At 43.4% G+C, this 12,775-nt stretch overlaps 1 protein-coding gene across 2 annotated transcripts in view; it reads right to left on the reverse strand.

The window, feature by feature from the left end:
• Positions 1-12,775, reverse strand: part of LOC139370687 (vesicle-associated membrane protein-associated protein B-like) — a 44,237-nt gene that overhangs the window by 3,578 nt on the left and 27,884 nt on the right. For both annotated transcript variants that reach the window (XM_071110312.1, XM_071110311.1), the window contains exons 3-5: positions 2,379-2,482; positions 1,272-1,352; positions 177-359 (exon numbers count right to left, since the gene is read on the reverse strand). In XM_071110312.1, the coding sequence (XP_070966413.1) occupies positions 177-359; positions 1,272-1,352; positions 2,379-2,482 (368 nt within the window). The remainder of the gene's footprint in view (positions 1-176; positions 360-1,271; positions 1,353-2,378; positions 2,483-12,775) is intronic.

The raw sequence follows: 12,775 nt of genomic DNA on the forward strand, positions 1-12,775 counted from the left end.
AATCTGGGATTGATTCATACATTTTTAACTCTTAAATTATTGATACATAGCCATTGATGGAGTCATTGCATCCATATCCCGGTCAGTGAATTTGATAGGGGTTACTTATCCAGCCACATCCCAAATGGCAACCTTTTCCCTACAAAGGGGGGCATTTGGGACACAGCATAACTTACCCTGATCTGTTTATTCTCTTCCCGTAGCCGCTGTGCCTCCATCTGCAACCTCTTACACTCCTCCATGATCTTCTTCACCTCGCCATCGTCCAGGGTGGAGCTCATGGACTTCATGGACAGTGTGGATGACTCCGACTTAAGCAGGTTGGACGACATCATCTTGTTGGCGTCCAAGTCATGGTGCTGTGGGTGGAGGGGTAGGAGGGTTTAAGTTTATTTGAACATCTCGGTACATATGCAGAAACATACTTAAGATGTGATGTCATACAATTGGGAATCAATATGGAGAAGGTGAATGTTACAAACTGCATTTGGTAACTTCTTCAGCTGCAGGCCCGGCTGGTAGTGATTACAGTCATGACGTACACACGCACACAGGGAGGCAGGTGCACACAAGCGCACATAGAGGGAGCACGCACGGGCACCCACCCACCCACACACACACACACAATCCCCAAATCCACCCGGGGAGCTTCCAAAAAGAGATACATGGCTGGGAGCAGCAACGTTGTGCCACATAGTTTGGAGTGAAAATGGTAACCAGCTTTTGTATCTCGCTGTTCATAATTCACAAAAAAAAAAACAGCCCAAGCACATTTTCCCCTTCATTTTGTTTATGGGGATTATATTTTCTGCTCATCCCGGGAGGAAATTATCTCCTAAGAGCCGAGTGTGGTTTGCAGAGTAATCAGAACAATAATAAACTGTGTGTGACAAGTGAGTGGCCCAGGGAACTATGGCTATGGCTGGGGCTTGGCAAGGGGAGCTCTGCCTCTTCTCCACGGCACATTGTCCCGATGACAGGCCGACAGGGATTTTCTCCACTCGACCTAATCACCAGTTGTACAGGCGTGTAATGGCTGAGATGGAGAGAAAAATAAGTGTATGTGAGAGGCGGAAGAGGAAAGAGAGGATGACAGAAGGAGATGAGAACAGAGAGGAGCACTGAAAGAGGGAAGGAGAAAAGAGGGAGAAGCAATAAAGAGAAAGACCGAGGGAGGGAGATAGGAAGACAAAGAGAGACAAGTACATATAGAAACAATGCAAGAGAGAAGAAGACGGAGAGGGCGAGGTGAGAGAGACTATGGAACCCACCGTTTTCTCGTTCTCCGCTGGAAGCTCAAAGACACACCTCAGCTTGGAGTCCATCAGCTCCTCTGGCTTTGCCTCCTTCCACTGCAGACAGACATGGTGGAGAGAGACAGAGAGAAAATGGGGGTTAGAGTAGGGAGAGGTACAGCTGGGCCTGAGGTAGTGCCTGAAAAAGCATCTCCCCGTCTGCACCAACTGCCATATCCACAGGCCACAAATAAGAGAAACATGGAGGGAGAGAGAGACCACAGCCAAGACTTGTCAGCAATGGCAAGGGAAACCACACTGGACAGTGGTTTACCGGCAGTGAGATTTGTTTCCCATTGTTCTCCTCCACTTGTGTGAAGTGTTTATCTAACCTTTCTGTTCTGTCACAATCAAGAGGGCTTGACAAAAGCGTCGGCTTGATTTCAGGCTCGGTGGTGTCTAGTTTCTCACCATTCCTGTGTGTGTTTCTTAATCGCAATATGAAACCAAATTCTCAAGAGTCCTGTCACTGCAGAGAAAGCCCACAAGAGATTGATTAGGCCTACTACTGCATGCAAACAAGACTGAAAGACAGACAGATATTGTGTGAGAGAGAACAAGACCACACACAAAGCGGTGACAGTAAATATTGCATGCACTGTTTGTATGGTTTGTTGCTAGGTCTGGCCAAATGAAACTAGTTCAGACAGGACAAATCGTTCGGTTGAGGGTAAAAAATCGTTTGAATGGTAAAAAAATAAAAAATCTCACTTAAAAGGAATGTTTCCAGGCTGTGGGCCTAGGGTCACTGATCCGCTATCAATTCTTTGTCCTTATCTTCTTCAGGGTGTGACCTTAGAACCCAGATATCAGCCTAGCCCTATGGGGTGTGTGTGTGTGTGTGTGTGTGTGTCAGGTATGCACAATATATCAGTCATATTGGTGTCAGCAGATAATTGTCAGGTATGCACAATATATTCGTTATATCGGTAGAAAATGATCAGGTATGGATGATATATCAGCCATAAGAGCGTATGTGGTCAGATCTGTTATTATTATCAGCCCAGATTTTCATATTGGTGCATCTCTTCTCTAGTATGTGTGTGTGTGCGTGTGTGAGGACGGGTGATGGGACACACTCACCACTCCCTCCATGTCCGTCATTTCGGGGGGAGCCAACATGGACTGCACCATGAACTTGTGTTTGCTTTTCTCGTTGGGATCGTAGTCGAAAGGCTGCAGCATCACTGGAATACAGGGCACAGCAGAAAGACACAATTACATTAACACAATTGTGTTCATTAGGTACCAAATGGAAGAAAACAGACAAAAAGGGGGGGACTGCCTGGACCTATCCATTAAACACATATTTTGTTTAGAATTTTAAAACTTTTTCCTATGGTGTGCCCTAATGAAGACAACCTTCTGTAGGTCTATGAGTATTCGGGCAACAGAACGCCACTTTAGCTGAGTAGTGCGCATGTATGGAGCGATTTCAGTGCCAACAGAAATTGTATTTCAATTCCATAATTTTCATTTGTATTAGGATATTGAATTTGTAATGCACAAATTGAATTCATAAATGTTGCATTCAGTTTTAAAATTCAATCGAATATTTAAATTCCATATTTATATATTCAGTTTCAATATTCTATTGTCTGTGTATCAAGTTTACAAACGATCATGTTAAAACACTGACAGTCGGTGCCGTTTAAGATGAGGGATTTTTTTTCTTATTTCTAATACAGCAAATTGGATGACTATCATTCATATTCAATCCACACAGCTCAATGTAACGTCGATAGGTTACATGATACTTGACTCTAATTTGCCCTATACACATCATTAGGTTGCTACAATCTAGCCTACAAATGAAAGTTCATAATAAACAGCTCGAGAGCCAAACATTTGAGTAATCAAGGTGACAATGACACATTCAATACCGCCTTGCACACTATTGCCTGCATCTAGCTGATCTGGGGTGTAATCATTAGGCCAAACAGTTGCAAAAACTAAAACAAGTTTTTATTTAATTTTTTAAAGTTTCTATTCAACAAATTCAGATAGGTTCCTCACCATTTGCTTACAGTGACGAAACGTTTTGCAACAGAATCGGGGGAATGAATACACTCGCACACAGTTCACTTTCATAAGAGCCACATACAACAGCATCATCACTTTTGATCTTTGTATAATTCCTTCCCGCATCTACACAATCTCCTCCTCTCACTTTTTCCCTTCACTTGTGGACTTCAGTGCATGACACAACAGCTGTCTGTGACCAGGAACAAAAACCTCTCCAAGCCAAACTTTCATTCCATAACTACTACACAGCCTACATTATTTTCACCAGGGTTTTTTGTTCCGTTACACTGTTCCGACCAGCAAAATAAAGTTCTGAATCGGTTTGAACCCCGCAAAAATAACGATTTATATCGTTCCTTTGCGTTCCTTTTTAAAACTCTTAAATATACAGTATATATTTTTAATTTAGCGCGACATTAAATTACTTCACCAATCAGTGCAGATTGAGCAGCTTGCTAAGGAGCAGACAAGCTTTTAACATACAGTGGGGCAAAAAAATGATTTAGTCAGCCACCAATTGTGCAAGTTCTCCCACTTAAAAAGATGAGGCCTGTAATTTTCATCATAGGTACACTTCAACTATGACAGACAAAATGAGAGAAAAAAATCCAGAAAATCACATTGTAGGATTTGTAATGAATTTATTTACAAATTATGGTGGAAAATAAGTATTTGGTCAATAACAAAAGTTTCTCAATACTTTGTTATATACCCTTTGTTGGCAATGACGGAGGTCAAACGTTTTCTGTCAGTCTTCACAAGGTTTTCACACACTGTTGCTGGTATTTTGGCCCATTCCTCCATGCAGATCTCCTCTAGAGCAGTGATGTTTTGGGGCTGTTGCTGGGCAACACGGACTTTCAACTCCCTCCAAAGATTTTCTATGGGGTTGAGATCTGGAGACTGGCTAGGCCACTCCAGGACCTTGAAATGCTTCTTATGAAGCCACTCCTTCGTTGCCCGGGCGGTGTGTTTGGGATCATTGTTATGCTGAAAGACCCAGCCACGTTTCATCTTCAATGCCCTTGCCGATGGAAGGAGTTTTTCGCTCAAAATCTCACGATACATGGCCCCATTCATTCTTTCCTTTACACGGATCAGTCGTCCGTGTAATCGATACATGGTCCCTTTGCAGAACAACAGCCCCAAAGCCTGATGTTTCCACCCATACCCCTGATACCTGCTTTGTCCCACCTCCCACACATGCGGTGACCTCACCCATTACAACCAGCATGTCCAGAGATACAACCTCTCTCATCATCACCCGGTGCCTGGGCTTACCTCCGCTGTACCCGCACCCCACCATACCACTGTCGGCGCATTATGCCCTGAATATATTCTACCATGCCCAGAAATCTGGTCCTTTTATTCTCTGTCCCCAACGCTCTAGGCGACCAGTTTTGATAGCCTTTAGCCGCACCCTCATTCTACTCCTCCTCTGTTCCGCGGGTGATGTGGAGGTAAACCCAGGCCCTGCATGTCCCCAGGCACCCACATTTGTTGACTTCTGTGATCGAAAAAGCCTTGGTTTCATGCATGTCAACATCAGAAGCCTCCTCCCTAAGTTTGTTTTACTCACTGCTTTAGCACACTCTGCTAACCCTGATGTCCTCGCCGTGTCTGAATCCTGGCTCAGGAAGGCCACCAAAAATTCTGAGATTTCCATACCCAACTATAACATTTTCCGTCAAGATAGAACTGCCAAAGGGGGAGGAGTTGCAGTTTACTGCAGAGATAGCCTGCAAAGTAATGTCATACTTTCCAGGTCCATACCCAAACAGTTCGAACTACTAATTTTGAAAATTACTCTCTCCAGAAATAAGTCTCTCACTGTTGCCGCCTGCTACCGACCCCCCTCAGCTCCCAGCTGTGCCCTGGACACCATTTGTGAATTGATCGCCCCCCATCTAGCTTCAGAGATTGTTCTGTTAGGTGACCTAAACTGGGATATGCTTAACACCTCGGCAGTCCTACAATCTAAGCTAGATGCCCTCAATCTCACACAAATCATCAAGGAACCCACCAGGTACAACCTTAAATCTGTAAACAAGGGCACCCTCATAGACGTCATCCTGACCAACTGGCCCTCCGCTGTCTTCAACCAGGATCTCAGTGATCACTGCCTCATTGCCTGTATCCGCTACGGAGCCGCGGTCAAACGACCACCCCTCATCACTGTCAAACGCTCCCTAAAACACTTCTGTGAGCAGGCCTTTCTAATCGACCTGGCCCGGGTATCCTGGAAGGACATTGACCTCATCCCGTCAGTTGAGGATGCCTGGTCATTCTTTAAAAGTAACTTCCTCACCATTTTAGATAAGCATGCTCCGTTCAAAAAATGCAGAACTAAGAACAGACACAGCCCTTGGTTCACTCCAGACCTGACTGCCCTCGACCAGCACAAAAATATCCTGTGGCGGACTGCAATAGCATCGAATAGTCCCCGCGATATGCAACTGTTCAGGGAAGTCAGGAACCAATACACGCAGTCAGTCTGGAAAGCTAAGGCCAGCTTCTTCAGGCAGAAGTTTGCATCCTGTAGCTCCAACTCCAAAAAGTTCTGGGACACTGAAGTCCATGGAGAACAAGAGCACCTCCTCCCAGCTGCCCACTGCACTGAGGCTAAGTAACACGGTCACCACCGATAAATCCATGATTATCGAAAACTTCAACAAGCATTTCTCAACAGCTGGCCATGCCTTCCGCCTGGCTACTCCAACCTCAGCTGACAGCTCTGCCTCCCCCGCAGCTACTCCCCCAAGCCTCTCCAGGTTCTCCTTTACCCAAATCCAGATAGCAGATGTTCTGAAAGAGCTGCAAAACCTGGACCCGTACAAATCAGCTGGGCTTGACAATCTGGACCCTCTATTTCTGAAACTATCCGCCGCCATTGTCGCAACCCCTATTACCAGCCTGTTCAACCTCTCTTTCATATCGTCTGAGATCCCCAAGGATTGGAAAGCTGCCGCAGTCATCCCCCTCTTCAAAGGGGGAGACACCCTGGACCCAAACTGTTACAGACCTATATCCATCCTGCCCTGCCTATCTAAGGTCTTCGAAAGCCAAGTCAACAAACAGGTCACTGACCATCTCGAATCCCACCGTACCTTCTCCGCTGTGCAATCTGGTTTCCGAGCCGGTCACGGGTGCACCTCAGCCACGCTCAAGGTACTAAACGATATCATAACCGCCATCGATAAAAGACAGTACTGTGCAGCCGTCTTCATCGACCTTGCCAAGGCTTTCGACTCTGTCAATCGCCATATTCTTATCGGCAGACTCAGTAGCCTCGGTTTTTCGGATGACTGCCTTGCCTGGTTCACCAATTACTTTGCAGACAGAGTTCAGTGTGTCAAATCGGAGGGCATGCTGTCCGGTCCTCTGGCAGTCTCTATGGGGGTACCACAGGGTTCAATCCTCGGGCCGACTCTTTTCTCTGTATATATCAATGATGTTGCTCTTGCTGCGGGCGATTCCCTGATCCACCTCTACGCAGACGACACCATTCTATATACTTCCGGCCCGTCCTTGGACACTGTGCTATCTAACCTCCAAACGAGCTTCAATGCCATACAACACTCCTTCCGTGGCCTCCAACTGCTCTTAAAACGCTAGTAAAACCAAATGCATGCTTTTCAACCGTTCGCTGCCTGCACCCGCACGCCTGACCAGCATCACCACCCTGGATGGTTCCAACCTTGAATATGTGGACATCTATAAGTACCTAGGTGTCTGGCTAGACTGCAAACTCTCCTTCCAGACTCATATCAAACATCTCCAATCGAAAATCAAATCAAGAATCGTCTTTCTATTCCGCAACAAAGCCTCCTTCACTCACGCCGCCAAACTTACCCTAGTAAAACTGACTATCCTACTGATCCTCGACTTCGGCGATGTCATCTACAAAATTGCTTCCAACACTCTACTCAGCAAACTGGATGCAGTTTATCACAGTGCCATCCGTTTTGTCACTAAAGCACCTTATACCACCCACCACTGCAACTTGTATGCTCTAGTCGGCTGGCCCTCGCTACATATTCGTCGCCAGACCCACTGGCTCCAGGTCATCTACAAGTCCATGCTAGGTAAAGCTCCGCCTTATCTCAGTTCACTAGTCACGATGGCAACACCCATCCGTAGCACGCGCTCCAGCAGGTGTATCTCACTGATCATCCCTAAAGCCAACACCTCATTCGGCCGCCTTTCGTTCCAGTTCTCTGCTGCCTGTGACTGGAACGAATTGCAAAAATCGCTGAAGTTGGAGACTTTTATCTCCCTCACCAACTTCAAACATCTGCTATCTGAGCAGTTAACCGATCGCTGCAGCTGTACATAGTCTATCGGTAAATAGCCCACCCATTTTTACCTACCTCATCCCCATACTGTTTTTATTTATTTACTTTTCTGCTCTTTTGCACACCAATATCTCTACCTGTACATGACCATCTGATCATTTATCACTCCAGTGTTATTAACCTGCAAAATTTTAATTATTCGCCTACCTCCTCATGCCTTTTGCACACAATGTATATAGACTCCCCTTTTTTTCCTACTGTGTAATTGACTTGTTAATTGTTTACTTACTCCATGTGTAACTTTGTGTTGTCTGTTCACACTGCTATGCTTTATCTTGGCCAGGTCGCAGTTGCAAATGAGAACTTGTTCTCAACTAGCCTACCTGGTTAAATAAAGGTGAAAAAAAATAAAATAAATCACAGTAGGTATGGTGTTCTTTGGATGCAACTCAGCCTTCTTTGTCCTCCAAACACGACGAGTTGAGTTTTTACCAAAAAGTTATATTTTGGTTTCATCTGACCATATGACATTCTCCCAATCTTCTTCTGGATCATCCAAATGCTCTCTAGCAAACTTCAGACGGGCCTGGACATGTATTGGCTTAAGCAGGGGGACACGTCTGGCACTGCAGGATTTGAGTCCCTGGCAGCGTAGTGTGTTACTGATGGTAGGCTTTGTTACTTTAGTCCCAGCTCTCTGCAGGTCATTCACTAGGTCCCCCCCCCTTGTGGATCTGGGATTTTTGCTCACCGTTCTTGTGATCATTTTGACCCCACGGGGTGAGATCTTGCGTGGAGCCCCAGATCGAGGGAGATTATCAGTGGTCTTGTATGTCTTCCATTTCCTAATAATTGCTCCCACAGTTGATTTCTTCAAACCAAGCTGCTTACCTATTGCAGATTCAGTCTTCCCAGCCTGGTGCAGGTCTACAATTTTGTTTCTGGTGTCCTTTGACAGCTCTTTGGTCTTGGCCATAGTGGAGTTTGGAGTGTGACTGTTTGAGGTTGTGGACAGGTGTATTTTATACTGATAACAAGTTCAAACAGGTGCTATTAATACAGGTAACGAGTGGAGGACAGAGGAGCCTCTTAAAGAAGAAGAAACAGGTCTGTGAGAGCCAGAAATCTTGCTTGTTTGTAGGTGATCAAATACTTATTTTCCACCATAATTTGCAAATAAATTCATTAAAAATCCTACAATGTGATTTTCTGGATTTAGTTGAAGTGTATCTATGATGAAAATTACAGGCCTCATCTTTTTAAGTGGGAGAACTTGCACAATTGGTGGCTGACTAAATACTTTTTTGCCCCACTGTACATTGGACAGACGAGTGTAGGGTGCGACTGAAATTTTGGGGCAAGAGCGAGAGAGGGTGGAGGAGGACACTTGGCTTGAAGTGCAGGGGATGTTGTTATGACAGCATCATCTGAATTAGGCCCACATAATTATACCTACAGAGGAGCGGACAGAGGGCCTTTGCATAGGCACTTTGTTGCATTTTCTTGTGGGACTGGAAAAAACAGTTGAAAAAAAATAATAATAATGGTTCTGATTCTGTTCCTTGAAAATGTTTGTTATTTTCCGTTTTTTTGGTTCTGTTCCCTGAACCGGTTCCAACCCCTGGTTGTCACCATATTAAAACCTGTTGAAGCCAGGAGTTCCTCAAGAGGAACACCACCCCCCCCGTCCAGCTCAACCCGTGGTGCATGGAACGCAAAAATATTCTTAGAAATATTTAACCTCCACACATTAACAAGTCCAATAGCTCAAATGAAAGATAAACACCTTGTTCATCTACCCAGCATGTCAGATTTTTTAAATGTTTTACGGCGAAAACACACCACATATTTATATTAGACCACCACCGAAATCAAGACAAGAGGCAGCCATTTTGTCCCAGAAAATATAAAATTATAAAAGCAGGATTAAAAAATAAATCATTCACTAACCTTTTGAAAATCTTCATCAGACGACAGTAATAGGGCATGTTACACAGTACATTTTTTTTTTTCAATAATATGCCATATATATCCATAAATGTCCATTTACAATGAACTCATGTTCAGAAATTACTCAAAAATGTCTGCAGGAAATCTAGGTAGCGCGGCAAGATAACGTAAATAGACATCATAAACTTTGGCTAAATATACATGTTCTACATATAGTTAGAAAGATACACTGCTTCTTTATGCAAGCGCTCTGTTACATTTATTTTTAACGTTACAGAAATCGCACACTATTCAATATGCTGAGACGGCGCTCAGATATAAGCTACATTTCTCCCGTAATGTTGGAGTCAACAGAAACACAGATTTAAGCATAAATATTCCCTTACCTTCGATGGTCTTCGTTCAGAATGTTCTGGAAGGGTTCATACTTACCCAATACATCGTTTGGTTTCAAGTCTTGCGTCTTTGTATGAGCTACTGCTAATAACATCAGCTGAAATGCACCCAAAATGTCCTCTGGTCCGGAAAAGTTGCGCATCAAAACTTCAAAATTACATATTATATGTCGACTAAACAGGTCAAACTAAGTGCAGAAGCAAGCTTTATGATGTTTTTAACACACAAAACAAATTTCAATTCAACCGGGCATCGTTTGCTCTTTCCAGGAGTGCTGGAACAAAGGAATGGCTGTGACCAATTCGCGCCCTAACGCACAGGTTTTTTCTCGCGGCACTTACTCAAATCACTCCCATAGGGCCAATTCTCGCGCGATTTGAACGATTAGACGCTCTACAGAATGAGGACATCTAGTGGAAGACATAGAAAGTGTCCCCAGATCCATAGCTGGTTGGGAAGGGTGGGGGCGATGACGTCAAAGTTGCTCCAACTTTCATGACCACAAAACTAGTTTGGAAGAATGCATGCCCTGTGAGTTCTGCTATACTTACAGACATAATTCCAACGGTTTTAGAAGCTTTAGAGTGTTTTCTATCCAATAATAATTATTATATGCATATATTAGCAATTTTTTACAATTTTTTTTTCAGTTTTCTAGGGGTACCCAATTTCTCCAAAGGGGGCGTAAATCTGCCATGTCCTCAACAGGTTTTAACATTATAGTCAACAAACTAGAACTAAAGCGTTAGTGCACCCACAAGCCAATCCATGTACAGCAAGCAGTTACACTGGCGGGTCCCGATGGCAATAAATAAATAAAACTGAAAACATTTGCCAGTTAGCTAACATAAATATCATTCTTCTCTGTTTGAGTCAGGTTGTTGAATACTAAATGACCTGCATTAACTAAATGAAAGGTAAAATATGAAGAAAAAAAATCAAACGAAATACAGCTAGCTCTCTCTCTCGCTCTGCTGCTTCTCTTTAATTAGTTAAACTGTTGTCTTTCTCTCTCCGAGTCAACTACTCACCACACTTTATGCAGTGCTAGCTAGCTGTAGCTTATGTTTTCAGTACTAGATTCATTCTCTGATCCTTTGATTGGAAGGACTAGATGTCAGTTCATACTGCAAGAGCTCTGATAGGTTGGATGACGTCCTACAGAAGTCTATGGAAGGGGGTGAGAACTGAGCCTCTTAGGTTTTGTATTGAAGTCAATGTACCCAAAGGAGGACAGAAAATAGCTGTCCTACGGCTATACCATGGTGCTACCCGAGAGAGTGCTGTTGAGCTACTATAGACCATTGCAAAACAGTGTATTTTAGTCAGTTATTTGGTGACATGAATATACAGTTGAAGTCAGAAGTTTACATACACCTTTGCCAAATGCATTTAACCTGTTTTGGAGACTGTTTTTTGTTCGGAATTTCGGATGACTGACGTGCCCAAAGTAAACTGCCTGTTACTCAGTCCCAGAAGCTAGGATATGCATATACTTGGTAGCATTGGATAGAAAACACTCTGAAAAAAATTGTCTGAGTATAACAGAACTAATATGACAGGCGAAAACCAAGGAAAATCCATCCGGAATTTTTTTATTTTATTGAGGTCACAGGCCATTTCAGTGCTAGCCTATGGGAAATACAAATAGATAGGACCAAGACTGCAGTTCCTATGGCTTCCACGAGATAGTCGTTAGAAAGGGTTTCAGGCTTGTTTTTTGAAAAATGAGCAGCAAGTAGTTGGAAGAACTCCAAGGTGTCTCATTAGAAAAGTAGTCTTGTTGGCGCGTGAATGAGGTGCGCACTCTTCGTTATTTATCTTCCCTATTGAACATACTATTCTCCGTCTTAAATATTATTGTTTATTTAGATATTAGAGTACCTGTGGATTACTTAGAAACATTGACTTGTTTGGACGAACTTTACTGGTAACTTTTTGGATTCGTTTGTATGCATGTTGAACGAGTGGATTACTGAGATCATTGGCGCCAACGAAACAGACTTTTTTGGATATAAAGGACTTTATCGAACAAAACGACCATTGATTGTGTAGCTTTTGACCCTTGGGAATGCAAACAGAGGAAGATCTTCAAAGGTAAGTGATTTATTTAATCCCTATTTGTGACGCCTGTGCTGGTTGAATAAGTATTTTGGTGTGGGGCGCAGTCCTCAGATAATCGCATGATATGCTTTTGCCGTAAAGCCTTTTTGAATACTGACAACACTGTTGGATTAACAAGAAGTCAATATTTTTCATGAATGTTTAATATGACGATTTATTATTTTGAATTTCGCGCTCTGCAATTTCACTGGATATTTACGTAGGTGTCCCGTTAGCTGACATAAATAGCATTCTTCTCTGTTTGAGTCAGGTTGTTGAATACTAAACGACCTGCATTAACTACATGAAAGGTAAAATAAGAAATCCTGACATTTTATCCAAGTAAAAATTCCTTGTCTTAGGTCAGTTAGGATCACCACTTTATTTTAAGAATGTCGAATGTCAGAATAATGGTAGAGTCATTTATTTCAGTTTTTATTTCATCACATTCGCAGTGGGTCAGATAGCCCTGTCTCATTCTCATTCCACATTAATTTTCAATTCTAATTCTAAATCTGCTGCTGATTGAGTTCATGAGCTGGGCCTCTCTGAGCTGGATCCGTCTGAGCGGACCTCCTTGTGTATGTGTGTGTGTGTAAATTATGTATTTCGGTTCCTGAGCAGAACCACAAGGGAGTCTGGACATCTACCACCCCACTATCAGATTAGGGGGTGCAATGTATGCCCTTTGTCACCCCACTTTTGATCTGA

This window comes from Oncorhynchus clarkii, chromosome 17, assembly GCF_045791955.1.
Source record: "Oncorhynchus clarkii lewisi isolate Uvic-CL-2024 chromosome 17, UVic_Ocla_1.0, whole genome shotgun sequence".
NCBI classification, from domain to species: Eukaryota; Metazoa; Chordata; class Actinopteri; order Salmoniformes; family Salmonidae; genus Oncorhynchus; species Oncorhynchus clarkii.